This window comes from Scyliorhinus canicula, chromosome 10, assembly GCF_902713615.1.
Source record: "Scyliorhinus canicula chromosome 10, sScyCan1.1, whole genome shotgun sequence".
NCBI lineage: Eukaryota > Metazoa > Chordata > Chondrichthyes > Carcharhiniformes > Scyliorhinidae > Scyliorhinus > Scyliorhinus canicula.
In genome coordinates this window covers 171,297,038-171,316,077 of record NC_052155.1, presented here as the reverse complement: position 1 = coordinate 171,316,077, position 19,040 = coordinate 171,297,038, and the positions used below count along the sequence as shown (strand labels likewise).

The 19,040-nt window shown below is 39.6% G+C and overlaps 1 protein-coding gene across 3 annotated transcripts in view; it reads left to right on the top strand.

The window, feature by feature from the left end:
- The window catches only part of LOC119972777 (antizyme inhibitor 1-like), a 58,705-nt gene extending 40,101 nt beyond the window's left edge, over nucleotides 1-18,604 (top strand). For all 3 annotated transcript variants that reach the window (XM_038810135.1, XM_038810137.1, XM_038810136.1), the window contains 7 exons: nucleotides 9,684-9,818; nucleotides 14,121-14,202; nucleotides 14,725-14,805; nucleotides 15,676-15,841; nucleotides 16,911-17,029; nucleotides 17,409-17,620; nucleotides 17,898-18,604. In XM_038810135.1, coding sequence (XP_038666063.1) covers nucleotides 9,684-9,818; nucleotides 14,121-14,202; nucleotides 14,725-14,805; nucleotides 15,676-15,841; nucleotides 16,911-17,029; nucleotides 17,409-17,620; nucleotides 17,898-18,027 — 925 coding nt within the window. In that variant the 3' untranslated portion in view covers nucleotides 18,028-18,604. The remainder of the gene's footprint in view (nucleotides 1-9,683; nucleotides 9,819-14,120; nucleotides 14,203-14,724; nucleotides 14,806-15,675; nucleotides 15,842-16,910; nucleotides 17,030-17,408; nucleotides 17,621-17,897) is intronic.
- Nucleotides 18,605-19,040: the final 436 nt, after the last annotated feature.

Sequence of the window (19,040 nt, the reverse complement as noted above, 5' to 3'; positions counted from 1 at the left end):
GTTTTACCCAATAAGTAACTTGAGCATGTTTTCCTTGTTTAACGAACTGCGCACATTTGCGTAGTGTGACCCATTGATGTAATGTTGGAGGGAATGTTAGATTATAATGATCTTGCGTTCTATTTGGTTTGGCTACATTTATGTCGAAAAGTGATTTCCGTACCTGAAAGTTCTGTGAATAATTGGGGCAGTACCATGGTGGCGAAGTTAATCAGTGAATTGAGTATGAAGCCATTGATAATTTGGAATATGAACTGATGTGCAGTACGCAGTGGAGCCATTGTCTCTGAATCTTCCTGGAAAGTTCAGAATCATGGCAGGTATCAAAACCAGCACTGTTCGTTGCATGAATGAGTTCTCCAAGCAATTTGTATGGTGTAAAATTGATATAATCACTCCAGCAAAAGGGAAGTTGTCAGTTATTTCATAGTAATTGAGCTTCTGCAACCCCACCTTTTTGCCTTTGTTCTTAAGAAGGGGAAGGAAACTGCTTCTCTACCCACTCTTCCACTTCCCCCGCCCCCAATATGGTTATTCCTTTTCAGAAAATAACGGCCAATATCATGATTTTGTCTGCTAACTTACTATCTCTGCTGACAGTATTCCAGCCTGTTACACTAAAATATGTGACTGGGTATTACACAAACCTCTTGTGCAGGCTTTGGAATGCCATAAACTATTCTTCTGAGCCAACACTTGGCAACAGCACATAGATGTTGAGCGATTATCCACACTGTCCATATATATCAAACTGGAAAGACTGTCAATATTCTTTGGGCCGGGTATGAAACTGATTTAGCTTAGACTAGGTTTTACCTGTAACTTAGTCTTCAAAAATGGATGCTAGCCAGTGCATCTGTAAAAGTGAAAAGTCTCCTCCTCAAATTTGGAATTACTTCAGTTTTAACTTAGATTTAATTTAGATTTTATTAAAATTTCTAAATTTCCTCTGACTGCAGTTTGTTTCTAATAATAGACAGGAATAATAGGTAGGAATCCCCTGAAGCTACCTTGCTCTCTAACTGCTTTTCCATTTTGGGTACTGGTGAGTAAGATGATTCCTCGGAGAATTGTACAAAAAGCCACATCTGTGGCCACAGGGGTGGCTCAGCTGCACAGGAAAGGAGGAGGAAGAGTGGAAGTGCTGTAGTGGTGGAGGATTCCATAGGGGTGCAGAGTAGCATTTCTGCAGTCGTTGATGTGACTGCAGGATGATCCCTAGTGCCAGGATCAAGAATGTCACTGAGAAGCTGCAGAACATTCTTTTGGAGGAGGGTGAATAGCCAGAGTCATGGTCCACCCAGGACCATTTGTCATAGGGAGGAAAAGTGATGAAGTCCTGAAAGATTTTGGGGAGTTGGGTGGGGAATTAAAAAGCAGGATCTCCAAGATAATCCAAGAATTGCTCCCAGTGCTGCATTCTCGTGAGCATAAAAATAGGGAGATTAAGCAGTTTAACATGTGACTGGAGAAATGGAGTAGGAGAGAGGGCTTCAGATTTGAGGTATTGGGACCTATATAAGGAGGACAGGTTGCACCTTAACAGGGCTGGGGCTGTTTGAGAGGGTTTAAACTAGATTGGAAGGGGGTGGGAACCCGAGTGGAAAAGAGAAAAACTGGCAGTGGGAAATAAAGAAGTATTAACTGAGGATGTATCCAAGAGTAGCATCAATGTAAATGGAATACGTGGAGAGTTTGGTAGAATCCAAGTAGGCAACAATAAGTGACTAGATGGATGGGGTGGGTATAAGGGGGGGAAAAGTAAAAAGCCTAAATCAGTGTGGTTAATTGTGGACTAGGTTGCCGAATGGAATTATGATATTGCAATAACAAAGACATGCCTCAACTAAGGGCCTGACTCAGCATTAAATATTCCTGGGTGCGAGGTGCTTGGGAGAGACAGGAAAAGAAGAAAACGGCAGGTGCAGTGGCAGTATTGATTAAAGATAGCATTACAGTACTGGAGAGAATATTCAGAGAGGTCAAGGATTGAATTTCTGGCTTGAGGTAAAGAATGAAAAAGATGCAATGATGTTGATTGGTGTACTTTATAAACCACCAACTAGTGAAAGGGATGTAGGGAAACAAATTTGCAGAAAAATGACGAGGTGTGAAAGACTTGAGTATCCAGGGGGATTTCAGTTATCCAAATATAGACTGGGATAGGATTGTGCAAAGGGACAAGAGGGGTGAGATTTCCTGGGAAGTGTTCGAGATAATTTTCTGGTTCAATGAGAGAACAGGCACTGTTGAACTTTGTTCTAGGGAATGAGTTGGTCGAAGACTGCATCTGAGTCAAATGGCTGACCAGTGGGCTACCTTCAAAGAAGAAGTATTGCAGGTAATGTCAAGTATATTCAGGCAGCACGGCAGCACAGTGGTTAGCACAGTTGCTTCACAGCTCCAGGGTCCCAAGTTCGATTCCTAGCTTGGGTCACTGCCTGTGTGGGAGTTTGCACATTCTCCCCGTGTCTGTGTGGGTTTCCTCCATGTGCTCTGGATTCCTCCCACAATCCAAAGATGTGCAGGTTAGGTAAATTGTCCTTGGTGTCTAAAAAGATTAGGTGGATTATGGGGATAGAGTGGAGGTGTGGTCTTAAGCAGGGTGCTCTTTCTAAGAGCTGGTGCCGACTCGATGGGCCGAATGGCCTCCTTCTGCACTGTAAATTCTATGATTCTTTTGAAGAGATATGGTGGGACAAATAAATAATAATCTTTATTGTCACAGGTAGGCTTACATTAATACTGTAATGAAGTTACTGTGAAAATCCCCGAGTCACCACATTCTGGCGCTTGTTCGGGCACACGGAGAATTCAGAATGTCCAATTTGCTTAACAAGCATGTCTTTCGGGACTTGTGGGAGGAAACTGGAGGAAACCCACGCAGACACGGATAATGTGCAGACTCTGTTCTGGACACCGCATGTCAGGAAAGATGTGCTGACCTTGGAAGGGATGCAGCACAGATTCATCAAAATTATAAAGGGGTTAAGTTATAGGGACAGTTTGCATCGCTAGCCTTGCATTTCCATTAATGTTAAGGGATAATCTAATTATAATCTTTATTGTCACAAATAGGCTTACATTAACACTGCAATTAAGTTATTGTGAAAATCCCCTCGCAAATCTCTTCTGCACTCTTTCTAGTTTAACAATATTCTTCCTATAATAGGGTGACCAGAACTGAACACCGTATTCACAGTGGTTAGCACAGTTGCTTCACAGCTCCAGGGTCCCAGGTTTGATTCCCGACTTGGGTAACTGTCTGTGCAAAGTCTGCACGTTTTCTCCATGCCTGCGTGGGTTTCTTCTGGGTTCTCTGGTTTCCTCCCACAGTCCAAGCTAGGTGCATTGGCCATGCTAAATTGTCCTTGGTATCCAAAAAGGTTAGGTGGGTTATGGGATAGGGTGGAGGTGTGGTCTTAAGTAGGGTGCTCTTTCCAAGGGCCTGTGCAGACTCGATGGGCCTAATGGCCTCCTTCTGCACTGTAAATTCTATGATTCCTTGTGTGGCCTTACCAATGTCTTGTACAACTTCAACAAGAAGCCCCGAATCCTGCATTCAATATTCTGAGCAATAAAATCTGGCATGCAGAATGCCTTCTTCACCACCCTGTCCACTTGCGACTCCATATTCAAGCAGCTATGAACCTGTACCCCTGGATCTCTTTGTTCTGTAACTCTCTCCAACTCCCTACCATTAACTGAGTAGGTCCTGCCCTGATTAGATCTACCAAAATGTATCACCTCTCATTTATCCAAACTAAACTCCATCTGCCATTCACTGGCCCAATTGGTCAAGATCCTGTTGCAATCTTGTATAACTTTCTTCACTATCCACTATGCCGCCAATCACCTGCAAACTTACTAACCATGCCTCCTGCATTCTCATCCAAATCATTAATACAAATGACAGTGGGCCCAGCACCAATCCCTAAGGCACACCGCTGGTCACAGGCCTCCTGGATTCCACGAGATTTAACCCTTTGCAACAGCCTACCATGCAGTACATTGTCAAAGGCCTTGCTAAAGTCCATGTAGACGACGTTGACTGCACTGCCCTGATCTACCTTCTTCGTTATCCCTTCAAAAAAACTCAATCAAATTGGTGAGACATGACTTTCCCCTTGCAAAACCATGCTGACTTTTCCTAAATTATCCCTTGCCTGTCTAAATGCCTGGAGATACTATCCCTCAGAATACTTCTAGCAATTTACCCACTACAGAAGTAAGGCTAACCGGTCTGTAGTTCCTTTGCCTTATCTGCCAAGACAATCTCCTGTCTCCTTTTTGCCCACCTGATTTCTCTCTTAACTCTACTCCAACAAGCCCTGTAGTCTTCAAGGGATCCACTTGATCCCAACTGCCACTTCATGTCATATGCCGCCTCCTTCCTTTTGACCATGGCCTCAATATCCCGTGTCATACCAGCCTTACCCTTCACTCTTAAGAAGAACGTACTCACCCTGAACCTTAGTTAACACCCTTTTGATAGACTCCCACTTACCAGCTGTCCCCTTGCCTGCAATTAGGCACCCTCAATTAACTTTGGTCTTGCCCCAATTTAGAATTTTAACTTTTGGGCCAGAACTATCATTCTCCATCGCTATCTTAAAACTAATGGAATTATGGTCACTGGTCCCAAAGTGATCCCTCACGAACACTTCCGTCACCTGCCCTTCCTTATTCACCAAGAGGAGGTTATGTTTTGCCACCTCTCTCTATTCGGGCCATCCACATGTCGAATGAGAAATTCTTCTGAATACACGGCAGTGTTAATGTAAACCTACTTTTTTAAATTTAGAGTACTCGATTCATTTTTCCAATTAAGGGGCAATTTAGCATGGCCAATCCACCGACCCTGCACATCTTTGGGTTGTGTGGGTGAAACCCACACAGACGTGTGTCGAATGTGCAAGCTCCACACGGACAGTGATCTGAGGCCGGGATCAAACGTGGGTCCTCGGTGCTGAGGGAGCAGTGCTAACCACTGCGCAATTGTGCTGCTGCAAAGCTCTCAAAGAGATATGGTACCAGGAGTGGGTGAGATGGATCAAAAAGTATGAAGGGAATTTTAAGTGGAAATTGCAGAGATATTAGTGATAATCTTCCAGTCTTCCTTTACACTGGTGCTGCCAGAGGACTGGAGAATTGTGGATGGTGTACCCTTGTTCAAAAAGGAGTGCAAGGATAAAACTTGACCACTACAGACCAGTTGGATTGACTTCAGTGATAGAAAACTATATTCAATGGTCGCTTAGACAAATGCAGGATAATTAAGGAAAGCAGCATGGATTCATTAAGGGAAAATCATGTTTAACTTGCTGGAGTTTTTTGAGGAGGAGCATGCGGGTTGATAAGGGCAACACTGTTGATGCGTATATAGATTTTCAAAAGGCGTTTGATACAGTCCCACACAACAGACTTGAGCAAATTCTAGCTCATGGGATAAAAGAGAAAGTTGGCATTTAAGAAACTTCTGAGTAACAGGAAACAATAGTGATAAATGGTTGTATTTAGATTGGAGGAAGGTTTGTAGTGTTAAGTGTTGGGACTCTTGCTTTCCCTGATCTGTATTAATGACTTAGGATGTGGTGTTAAGGCCATGATTGAAAAATTTGCAGATGATCCTAATTGGAAACTTAGTCAACTGTAATGAAGATAGTCTTGAACTTCAGAAGAACATAGACATGTTGGTGGATTTATTGGGCAGATAAGTAGCAGATGAAGTTCAATGCAGAGAATCGTTAAGTCATTCATTTTGGTAGGGGGAATATGGAGAGACAATATAAAATAAAGGCAGAAGCTCCAAAGGAGGTGCAGGAACAGAGGGTCTTTGGTGTGTGTGTACATAAGTCATTGAAGATTACAGGGCATGTTGAGAGAGCAGTTAATAAAGCTTATAGTATCTGAGGCTTTATTAAAAGGGGCATTGAGTACAATAGTAAAGAGGCCATGTTTAATTTTTAGAAGATGTTAATTAGACCTTATCTGAAGTACATACTTAAAGAATGATGTGGAGAGAGTACAGAGGAAATTCCCCTGAATGATTCCAGGGGTAAAAAACTATAGCCAAGAGGATAGATTGGAGAAATTGGGTCTGTTTTCCTTGGGGGCGGGGGGGAAAGACGGCTGAGAAGGGACTTGATAGAGGTATTCATGATCCTGAGGGGCATGAACAGGGTAAATCGTGAGAAAGATTCCCACTCGGGAGAGCAGAAGGAACTGGAGGGTACAAATTCAAAATAATTGGCAAAAGGAGTTGAAGTGATGTGAGGAAACATTTTTTCACCCACCCAAAGGGTGGTTGGAGTCCGGAACTAGCTTACTGTGAGGATGTTGGAGGCAGGTTGAGGTTTAAAAAAACTGAATTGGATTGTTATCTGAAAAGAAATAATGTGCAAGGTCACAGGGATAAGGCAGGGTGGTGGGGCTAAGTAGGATGCTCTTTCAGAGAGCCAGTGCAGACTCAATGGGCCAAATGGTCACCCACACTAAACTTTATGTGAATCGTAGAGCTTAAAATAAATTGCAAACATTTTCTTGGTCAGTGATATTCATTCTTTAAATACTATCTATTTCTCTGCTCATCCTCCTTTATGACATTCCTTAAAGCCTATCATTTGTCCAAGCTTTTTCTCAACTGTCCCACCATCTCCTTTGTGGCTCAGTGTCACGTTTTGTCTAATGTTCTCATGAAGCCCCTTGGGACATGTCACTGTGTGTTTAAGGCATTATACAAATAAAAAGTTGCTGGTGCAGTGCATGATCTGCTTTTATGAACGTTTTATTATGTATACCATAAGAATTTTTATCCAACAGAAATGCAAAGATGAAAGGATGTTCATCCCTCAAATGACAATAAATAACAGCAAATTACTGCGGATGCTGGAATCTGAAACGAAAGAGAAAATGCTGGAAAATCTCAGCAAGTCTGGCAGCATCTGTAGGGAGAGAAAAGATCTAATGTTTAGAGTCTGATGACTCTTTGTAAAAGCTTATCCTTCAGATTGAGATCAATTTTTTTTCCTGATATCCCCAGCTCACCCAAACCACTGGGTTAAATAGAGTGCTGAAAATAGAGATTGGCCTGTTGAACCTGCAATTTTTTTCAAAAGATGGCATGTACCTCGGTTCACAACTTCTCTGAAACCACAGACAAACAGAAAACAAAGTCACCATTTGAATCTTAGCACAGTCTTGCTGTTTATCACTTTTCTTGTTACTATAAGCCTTTATTGAATTGATACAATAGCTTGGGTGCCAGTAAGTAGCCATTATCTGTGTTGTAGAGTCTAGATTCTGTTGTTGAGATTATACAGTTGGACAGGCTGGTCTTTGTGTTCAGTATTTGGATGTTAGCTGTTCATTATGAAAATAATCCAAATGAAGAAAATATTGTAAATATTTTACTATTAAATCACAATTTTCAAAGATGATTTGACCCTCACAAAAACATACACTCCAGGAAACCCCTGGTGCAAGCTTTGTACTGAGCAGGGGTTACATCCATTTTTGGGTGTTTCTTATTGGATGGGTAATCAATCATGAAATGTGAAGTATTGCTAAATTAAAAGAATGGGAACCATTATAGTTTGAGCACACCTTTTCCAATTAAATTACCATTGGTATCATGTATGTGGTATGCCCCTGTAATACTTTGTTAATTCACCTTCCCATAAATTCTGTATTTTTAATGAAGACCTGTGTACTCCTAGTTGATCATTTAAAACAGCTGCTTAAATTAAAAGAAAATCCAAAATAGTGTTTGTTTTAATGCCATTTAAAAACTACAGTTTGTCACAACATTCCAGATATGATTTAGTTTTTTAAAAAAGTACTTTTTTAACATTTTATTTTTACAATCTTCTGCAATTTTGTTCTCTAACTTTGTTGTCACAAGAATCACGTCTTCTCTAGAAATAATAACAGTGGCGAAAATTCCATGCTTTGCTGACGACCAAGTTCTATTGCATGACCACCAATGGGAAACGTTTGAAATTACATTTGCAACTGGGCATATGCCTAAAATGCTATGTTAGCCACAGACATGCTTAAATCTTTAATACTATTGCTGCATTCTTTAGGTGGGGGGGGGGGGGGGGGGGGGGGGTGCATGCAAAGGAATTAAAGGAAGAAAAAAGTCTGTGGCTCAGAAATTGGATTTAATTTGCTTGTTTTTCCGGCAGAAATTGACATTGAAAGTGCCACTGCAGCTTGCTTGTGTTCTTCTGTGCCAGAAGAGCGCTCTATTCCAAATTGGTTGGAGCACCCCAGAATCACGTGCTTGAAACTAGAGTGCAGCCCATTGCATGAGAGAGCTGAATGTTAATTTCAGGTCCTTTAGGAAGCTGATCAGAATACACCAGGCTCAGTTTTGTCCAGTGAAAGCGGCCTAACCATCAATCCTTAACGGATCACTGGTGGCTGTCATCAAAAAGGTAGACAAAAGTACTTTTGCCACCTGAATATGAAGCCAGGGGAGCAGGAATCTGATTTTCTGACATTTTAGGGTTTTTTTGAGTATTTTGATTGCACCCCTTTGATTGCACTCCTGGAGATTGAAGTTAATCATATTAATGCTACTCTGTCTGCTTTGATACCCAAAACTGGCTGTGCTGTGAAGTTCTGTAGTTTCACTGGATGTCCTTGACACTTCTTAGTAAAACTATTTGTAACTGTGGCCTGTTCGTGGCAGATAAATGTTTCAGAATTGGATAGTGAGTTGCTAGGTAATACTGAAAACCTAATGTGCATTGTAATATTGTAAAATAATTATACTTCCAGAGCCAGCACAAACCATCATGGGTGAGAAGTGATCTGTCAAATTTTCTGTTGGACGTTATATTTTTGCTGAAACTTTCGAAGTGCGTACAATTAAAGTAAAAAAGAAACAACTTGCTTTCCTCTCCTGAAGGTATTCCTTGTGCTGAGATACAGTTCTAGAAGTGAGGTACTGGAGGTCTTATTAACACCCATTCTGCATGCGGAACCTGTGCAATCTCCATTGGCATGCTGTTCTGCCATCGGTGGGAAATCCGGAGACTTCAGTCATGTCCACATTAGGTATTCATAAAAATCTCACTTTCCACCAGCTGTGTAGGTAGTTGTTAGGAGTGGTGGAACATTCCCTGCCCTGCCAAAACTGAACTAGATGACTTGTGACATTTCAGCTGAGATCAGCAGGAGGAGGTTTTAAGTGTTGGGGGGGGGGGGGGGGGGGGGGGGCGGTTGGGGGGGAAGAGAGGGGGAGTAATTAGGTCAGCAAAAATGTTACAGTATTAACAAGAAAGTGTTTGTCTTGGTCGCCAGAAACAGTTGTCCTCTGCATACATTTTTTTTACTGAAATAATTGTGTCTAACTGAATGACTTAAATGTGCCAGTGTTATTAAATGGTCTTTTGTTACAGCACCTAGTCAACTCTATTGATGAAACAATTGAGTCTTGGTTTGCTGCATTTTTCTCCCCCTCATGTCCTTTACAACATATGTAGCTACACATCTAGGCCCTAATCACCAGTTTTCTCTCCTGTGCAGGATTTTCTTTTTATTTAGGTTCACATTCCGAGCTTGGAAGTGGGAGCTTCTGCCACCATAATCTTCATGCTGCTACTGACGGTCTTCAAGCTGCACATGTGATGATGATGTAAACCAACTGTGCCCCAATCATCTTCCTCTTTTAGGCTCTTGGTAGACATTGCAACTGCTGATTCATGTGAAGAAAATGAGATGAGTCTGAAGTTTGGAGCTACTTTGAAGGACTGCAAACATCTGTTGGAATCTGCAAAAGAACTAGGGGTTCAGGTGGTTGGTGTCAGGTGAGCAGCATCATTATTTTTCTCATTCAATAATATCAAATTTGGATGGAATGCCATGAAACTAGCAAATGTGATATGTTTCCGTATTGAAAGCGACTTATTGAAAGTACCATTACAAATTGGAACAGAAATGCATGATTGACTTTTATAATCGTGCAAGTTGCCCATTGGTGCAATTTTAGCATTTAGCTGAGATACAGATTCCAGGTGGTTCCCCACCCCCTACCACCACCACCGAACATTAAGTATCCAGTGCACTTTTGGGCAATTCAAATCTGAGAAATTTGTTAGAGAAGGGATGTACAAGTGGTGACTCTAGGCTCCTGTTGAATTGTTTTGAGGCTCTTTTTCTGTTCTCTGCTCCAAAGTAACTCCTGATCCTGGGGGATGAGAAAGGTTGCTCACCAATTGATCACAAACTGCTTTTTCCAGTAACGTGAAAAGGCTTGAAGCTTCCAAATTTATTTGTTTCACAGGACTGGGGAATCTGAATTTGTAAACATTGGGATCTCCTGTGTATGTGGGTTGGCTTTTGTGTTCAGGCATTTTTGTTTTGTGTTTATGCAGCTCCCCCTGTTGGGATTTACTTTTCTGCGGAAGAAATTCTTGTATTTCTATGTAAAGGACATTGTACTATTGTCTACCCACACTAGTCTTTCTATAAAAGATTGGATACCCTGCTGTTGAAAACAGAAAACTTGGTCTTATGACCATGACTTCACTCAGAAGTAATGTAGCTTGAGATTGGAAAATACAGAGTGGAAGCCAAATGATTGCCCACACAAATGGAAATGGTGTTCTCCTTGGCACACTTTAAAAAAAACTGCTCGGGTTCTAGTTTGAGAATAGAAAATGAAGAACCAGTATCACTGATTTGGTATATGACCACATTTTGGCTAAATAGAAAAAGGCTAAAGTGTGTGGAGAAAGCATAGATTCCACGTTATATCATAATTATTTAGAACACTCAGTTTTGCTTCTTATGGTCCACAGAAAACATGTAATTTAAACTTCGTTTTCTGTGCAGTTCTGTTCTAAAAATGTAATAGTGGAGATTTCTATAGACAAATTGCTGGAACTTTGGTCTAATTTAAATCTTTTGTCTTGTGTTAGAAAGTTGTCTTTTGCGTATATATTAAATGAGATGCACTTTACTTGTGTTTTTCCACAATATAATTTATTGGGTGGATGGGCATTTGTTGAGATAGTTGCACTTAATTATCTGACCATTAGAGAATTAATTACACATTAATAATGTTGTCAAATGCCATATAATTGTATTCTTTAAAACCTAAAAGTTTTGTGACAAGTGTGCCCTCCATATAAGTAGTATAAAATCCAGGGTGGAAGATTATGCCAGCACTAATGTGCAATCAATTGGGCATGAACTTTGGGTAACTTGATTGCACATGCTGTTCGGAGGAAAAAAAACAACTTTAGAAATGGTCCCTAAAGGTAACTAAATTGTTCGAGTGATTCAACTAGCTAGTAACATTTTGTTTGGAATTTTACATTGGAATCCTTTGCCACTTGAGTCCATATTAAAGCAATTATTTATATATTTTAGTTTTTTGTGGTCTATTTTTAGAGATAATAGACTTTTACAGTCCAAAAGAAGGCCATTCAGCATATAATGCCTAAACTGACTCTTTGAAAGAGCTATACAATTAGTCTCACTCCTCTGCTCTTTGCCAATAATTCTGCAATTACTTTTCCTTTTATGTATCCAATTCCTGTTTGAAAATTACTGCTGAGGCTGCTTTCACCACCAGTACATTTTCAATCATAAGATAAAATCCTCATCTCCCCATTGGTCTTTTGCCTGTTGCCTTACTCCAAGAATCCGATAGGTATGAGTAGACAATTTGTCTGTTGAATCTGTTTCCCCATTCAATGATCTTGGGCTTCAACATCACTTTCCTGCCCACTTCCAATATCCCTCAATTCCTTGGGAGACCAAAAAGCCGGCTTTCCTAGTCTTAAATATATTAAATGATGGAGCATCCACCATAACTCTTTAGAGAAGAGATTTCCAAAGATCCACAACACTTTGAGCGAACAAATTATTTTCTCCTAATCTCATCCCCTTATCCTGAGACTGCGCTCAATGTTCTTGATTTCCCAGCCAAGAGACAACCCCTCCATATCTACCATAATAAGCCAATTCATATAGATGTCTCTTTGAGATCACCTCTCATTCCTATAATTTCCAGAGACTATTGGCCCAACTTACTCAGCCTCTTATAGGACAAGTTTGTCATTCCAAGGACCAATCTAGTGAACCTTTGTCCTGTCTCCAATGCAAATATATTCTTCCTTAAATATGAAGAGCAAAACAGCACACCGTGTTCTAGGTGTAGTGTAACCAAAGCCTTGTACAATTGTAGCTAAACATTATATTCCTGTACTCTTGCAATAATGCCTACTTGCCATCTCTCTTCCTAATTACTTCCTATACCTGCATTCTAACTTTGTTCCTCAAATCCCCCAGAATAGCAACATTTTTGTATATTTGTACTTTATTTTTTAAAAATCTGCTTTACTCTTCCTGCAACCAAAGTGAATAGCCTCACACTTCCCCACATTATCTCCATCTGCCATCTTGTTTGCTAGTTACTTAATCTGTCTGTATCTCCTTGCAATCTCTATTCCTCACAGCTTACATTTCTACCTAGCTTTATAGTGTCAGGGAACTCTGATATTACTCTGTCTCTTTGTATAAATCTTTAAATTGCAACTAGCTGAGCCCCAGCACTGAACCTCCGGCACTTCACTGGCATAAACGTAAGTACTTAAATTCCCTATTTAAACCTACTTTTTGTCTCCCTTATTTGTGTCCTCCGGTTACTGGCTTGCCCATCAGCGAAAACAGTTTCTCCTTATTTACTCTTAAAATCCATCCACATTTTTAACACTTCCCGTTATATCGCCCTCTAATTTCCATTGCTCTGAATAATTCCCACTTGTTTGTGTAAATATAGCTTCAAAACACATAGACAACATACAGAAAGTCGTTTTTAATTCAGAGTGCCTTTCTCTTTGCATTGACCCCCATTCCACAATGTGCTGAAGACGGAAACGGTTATGGAACCTAGTATGGTACGGGAAGTTAGAATCATGAAAAGGACATTCAGAGCTTGAATAATTGCTCCGGTTGTTTGTATAGAGTCTCGTACACCACAGTCTAAAGTTGTAGCAGTTGAACCATTGCAGAAAATCCAAACTTCACTGTTCATAGACTAGAAAAATAAGGGACCTGTAAACATAGCTCCCAATCAACATTAATAACTTATCTAACAATTAATCGTAGCTGTCACATTAGCACACCCATGTTAAAATGGTACGCTGTAAGGTTTTGTCGATTCTAGAGGCTTGCTTACATAATATTTGGTATCAAGGGATACGGTTTCAAAGTTGCACAGTCCCACAGCAACCCAAAAATTCTTGTGCAGGTTATGTACAAGTTAGCATCTTTAAATTAACTGTGCTTGTGAGGCAGTATCAAAAAAATAAAGGGGCCACACAATTAAAGAAATTGCCCAACACTCCAATATAAATTAGAGGAACATTGCTGAATACCAATATAATTTTTATGTAGATGGCTTATGCTCTGGGATTTCGGTACCTTGTTACTAGCAATGACAGTTATAGTGTGTCTGTTCTAATCGCTTAATTATTGGAGAGGTGGCACAGTGGCTAGCACTGCTGTCTCACTGCGCCGAGGACCCTAGTTCGATCACAGCCCCGGGTCATTGTCCGTGTGGAGTTTGCACATTATCCCCGTCTCTGCGTGGGTCTCATCCCCACACCCAAAGATGTGCAGGGTAGATGGATTGGCCATGATAAATTGCCTCTTAATTGGAAGAAAAATAATTGGGTACTCTAAATTTCTTTTTAAAAACGTAATTACTGGAGGGAATTGCTGCAAATATTAAACATTAGGTGTCAATATTTGCTTTATCCGCCTGGCACATGGCTCTAATTTTGTCCTCTTTGCCACGTGATTCCAAAATAGCTAAATTGTACCTGCAGTCTGCCAATCAAATTAGCTGACTGTAGATGTTTTTACAATGGGATTAACCACAATTATTGAAGATTAATAAATTATGTTGAATTTCATGGTAAGTTTTACCAATGTGTAAGCTGATGAATGAGAAAACTAAGTTGTAATTCTGTGAATACATTATAAGATATGGATATGATTTAAGTATAGTAAAGGTTTGCTTGCAAAATCTTATTGGCTACTCTATGATTATCTCTAATATTAGTATTTAACCTTTTTTTTGTAAACCTCTTTCCCAGGTTTCATATTCCAAGCTCAAACAGTAATATGGAGGCATATTTACATGCTTTGGCAGATGCTCGATGTGTCTTTGATATGGCTGTAAGTATCTTGGTGGTTAAATGAAATCATGTGATTTATTGTAATAACACTGAAACTAGAATTTGTTTGCATCAGAATACATAAATTATCCAATAGAGGGTGCTGCTCTCAAATGGATTCCTGTGGGTTTATTGAATTTAGCAATTGTCAGTTGTGCATTAATGGATCATCTGATATTAAAGTACCTGTCAGTTATTACATTGCTCATATTAAGTAAAATAGCAGGCATATCTTGCCATGTGTTGGGATCTCTGCTTTTAGCAACTAAGCATTTGTTTTGATAAGTTTCACTCCTGTTCGTCACAACTTGAGCCAAATCAATTCATGATGATGTAAATGACTCCTAAACAACCCATGTTAAAACATACCTTTCAGTTTTTATTGTGACAAAAGATTTGTTCAACGCCTTTTTTTCACCATTTTTAACTTGGTGATGGTTCCTCCGTGTATGCCATTTTACAGGAAAATGCAAGGTAATGTTTCAAAGCAACAAAATTCCTGATTTCTGCTGTTCTGTTACAGGCAGAGTTTGGTTTCAACATGAATCTGCTTGACATTGGAGCTGGATTTTCTGGAACAGATGGGGAATTACAGCTTGAAAAGGTACGGAAGATGCTTTGTTCTAATTTATATCAAGTAGAGAGTAAAATATTCAATGTATCACATCAAAGAATAATAAGGACGTGGGGAATTGCCCAATGATGTGAATCTCTACTTTTGTGATAAAGTGGTAAACACAGGAGAGAATGCACTCGGAGCTGCTGTTGCATACTTAATGGATGGTTGTAGAGTTTCATTGGCAAAGGTCTGGCAATAGGTTGTCTCTTCTCCATGTCTTCCCACCAAATGTTCATCTGGAGGTTTATGATTTCTCAATAGGAAAGATTCATAAGCTACTAACAAAATAACCTGACCATATTTGAAATCACTCCTATTGTTTTCACTACATGCGGATAATGGTGAGTTTGTTCTTAATTTAGAATAGAATCACTGAAGTGCAGAAGGAGTTTGTTCTTAAATTAGAATAGAATTACTACAGTGCAGAAGGAGGCCATTTGACCCATGGAGTCTGCACCGACTCTCCGTAAGAGCACCCCACCTGGGCCCACTCCCCCCACCCTATCCCAGTAACCCCATCTACCCTTTTGGAAACTAAGGGACAATTTAGCATGGCCAATCCACTTAACCTGCACATTTTAGGACTGTAGGAGGAAACCAGAGCAGCCGGAGGAAACCCATGCAGACATGGAGAGGATGTGCAAACTCCACACAGGCAGTTACCCAAGGTCAGAATCAAACCTGGGTCCCTGCCACTGAGGCAGCAGTGCTAACCACTGTGCCGCCCTGCCACCCATTGGGCTACCCGTTCCAGGTACACTTCTATTTTACAAGTTTAAAAAGTGTTGCTTTCTATGTGATACAAATATATGAATGTGATTGGTATTTTAGTAATTAATTTCTCTTCCATTCTAGGTTTGTGATACCATTAATCCACTGCTTGACATTTACTTCCCTTCTGAAAGCGGCATTAAAATCATTGCTGAACCTGGTAGCTACTATGTGAATTCTGCATTCACTCTTGCAGTTAACATTGTAGCTAAAAAAGCTGTTGCAAGAGATTCACAGGATCAGTCCGAAGGTAATTCCAAATATTCACATTGACTTTCACTATTGGTTGAATATTATGCTCTTGATGTTCATGTGATGGCTATTTATAGGATATTTATATTGATAGCCCAATAATTGTGTCCACGGCAAAGTTTTTGTTTAGTTTGAAGTGCCTTTGGTTCCTTATAGTTGTAAAATAAAATTATATCTCTCCTTCCACTTTGAACTGATGACGTAAATAATTTTCTAGATCAGATGTAACAAGTAGAATCCTTTGTATTCTTGCCCAGTAATGTACTTTATTATCAACCTTAAAGGAATAACCCTTGGTTCGGTTCCATTGCCCTCATCTCTACCCTACATATATATTGTGGTTTCTGTGAATGAAAGTGCTACGTTATATGGTGGTTTATTCCATGGATGTTTGACTCATTTGGAACTGGATTGGCTGCTGACGGTGGCCATTTTGCTCATTTGATCTTTGCAAGTAAACCTACAATTTATTTCTTGAAGGCAATCCAATTAAGCACTCCGGGAACCATAATTCCTGGCCTCCTTCTAGAATTCTCCTATTGTCATATCATTTACGGATATCCCTGGGATTAACCTATTTTTGCCCCATGTAATATCTTGCATATCTTTAAAGTTTCTGGTACATTTCAAGGCTGGTGAGTTTTTCTAGCCTTACCTTTAACGTTAATCTTCCATAAAATTCTTCAATTGCTTGACAGACTGTCATTCCATTCCATGAGTCTGGGCTGAATTTGTCAATCCATACATTTTCAATCCACTGAACATTTTTATAATTCTAATTTTACTAAATTCTATTTAATGCTTATTCTCTGAAAGCAAGCTGACTATTATAAACAGCCCAATGCTGATGAGGGGCATCCCTGCTGCAAAGGCATCACACGTAGTATAAATTAAAGCGTGGGATGATATTTCTAGGATTGTGAGGTGGAACCAATTAGACAGCTCTTTCAAAAGAGCCGGAACAAGCAAGATGGGCTGAATGGCCATCTTCTGTGCTGCAGGACTTTATAAACCGGAATTAACAGCAACTGAATTCTAACAAGTAATGATTCCCTTATCACTTACAGTGGTCGTGTCCTCCGTGAATGGTGAACCATTCTTCGTATATTACATAAGTGATGGTGTTTATGGCTCCTTTGCAAACAATTTGTATGGAAATGTGAATGCCATTCCAATTCTTCACAAGGTAAGATTATTATTGTATGACAAGCTTTAGGGAAAGAAACTCTAAGTTCAGAATTTGTTTAGTGTAGTTGAGTATTTGCATCAAGGGGAAGTGTTATTTTCGCATGTCAACCTAACAGAACCTGAACTGATAATGGGGTCAGTTGTTACTACGTTAAAACCTCCAGAAGTTGTGTTTTATTCCTTAGGCAAGTTATCATGCTTTGGGGATTGGAAAATTAACACCAGCCATCATCTCAGTTTTTCAGAAAACTAAAAATAATACTTTTACAGATTACTGCTTAATTGAAATCTGAGAATATATAAATAATTATATGGTTGCTTTTCCCTATGTGAATGCAGCTGAGAAGCATTTTGATTTATTTCCTTTCTTCCTTTAGAAACCTAATTCAGGAGAGCCTGTGTTTGCCAGCAGCCTGTGGGGACCATCCTGTGATGGGCTTGATCAAGTTGTGGAACACTGTCTCCTCCCTGAACTAAGTGTTGGTGATTGGGTCATCTTTGAAAACATGGGAGCATACACATTGGAGCAGTCTGCTTTTAGTGAGTTCCAGAGGCTACCAGTTTACTGTGTGATGTCAATCAGTGATTGGTAAGTAACCCAAAATATAGTTTTTAAGTATGAAGAAAATACAATGGCTTGTATAACAAATTATATTTTATAACTAAATACGATTATAATCTAAAATTTGGTGGTATTCCATTTATTCAGATGAGTGAAAGTTAAAAAGCTTTAATAGCATGCCTTTTTTTTCAGCAATACTCAATGTTGGCTTCATTAATAACCAGCTGATTTGGCAAAAGTAGGTGAAATGTTAGATGGATGTCTTTTGTATGTTCGCCTTTAATTGATTTTTTTTTTGTCTCAGGTATTGGATGCAGGAAGTTGGTTTGACCGTGGAAACATCTGTGAAGAACTTCTCTTGTGCGCCTTCTTGTTTTCAGCTGAGCCAAGAGGAAGGCTTTCCAACTGCGAGTTTGTCTGGCATCAGTGCTTAAGTTACTGAATTTTGCAGTTCTGTTCAATCGCATGTCTGGTTGACATTCCAAAATGGAAGAAAACCAGTGGAACAATCCTGCTTTGTTTTTTTTTTGTTAAATTTTAACTCGAGCACTTGAATTAGTTAATCGGGACCAGGCAAAAATCAGCTAGAATAACTACAAGTGGTCATGTGGAAAAATTAACATTTTAACCATCTGAAATGAAGCCTGCGAGTTGATGTAACTTTTTATTTTCTCTTTCTCCCTCCCCGCCCCACCCCTACCTCCCCCCACAAACCAACAATAAAATATGCAACAAAATGGATGACTTGGACGAGGTGGAAACCTATCACTGGGTTCCCTGCTTAAACAGTTTACATGTTCACAATTTTTATACAGATATTCTTATTATAGATGTCTTGAGGTTTTTTTTGCCCATTTAACAGAATAACCAGAGCAATTTGACTTGATGTGTAAAATGTTTAGGATGTGTAAAATATGTGCTTTGTTCTGTAGTTAATAAATGTAAAATTGCAGCAAACTTTATATGATCTATTGTCCCCGTTTTGATTTCCAATAAAATTATATAGCTTCATTTTGGCTTTTTACATTAATTGAGCATCACATTGAAAACAAAATGCAGAACAGACTGAAGCTTGTTAGAGATGAGACATTAGAGTTACAGTTACACCTACCATTCAATGCAAAATATGTTTCTATGCAAGGTATTACCTGAAATTTGAATCGTGTCAGTTGCTTTTTATGAATATTGCTAATTAGCTCCTGCAGACTGTATCAATGTAGCTGGTTTCACTTTTAGTTACCACACATTTTTAATAAACGTTTAAAAACTCAATCAGGTAAACTTCCAAACAATCTTGAAAGGAAGAAAATACAAGTTGGCTAACCCACCCTGCTTGCACAAACTACTTGCAGTGATTAAAGCACCATATCAGATCAAAATATCTCAAAAGCAGTCTATTTTTGGAGACAAAAGAGGTTACTTCCGGTTACTTTATCTGAAACTTTAC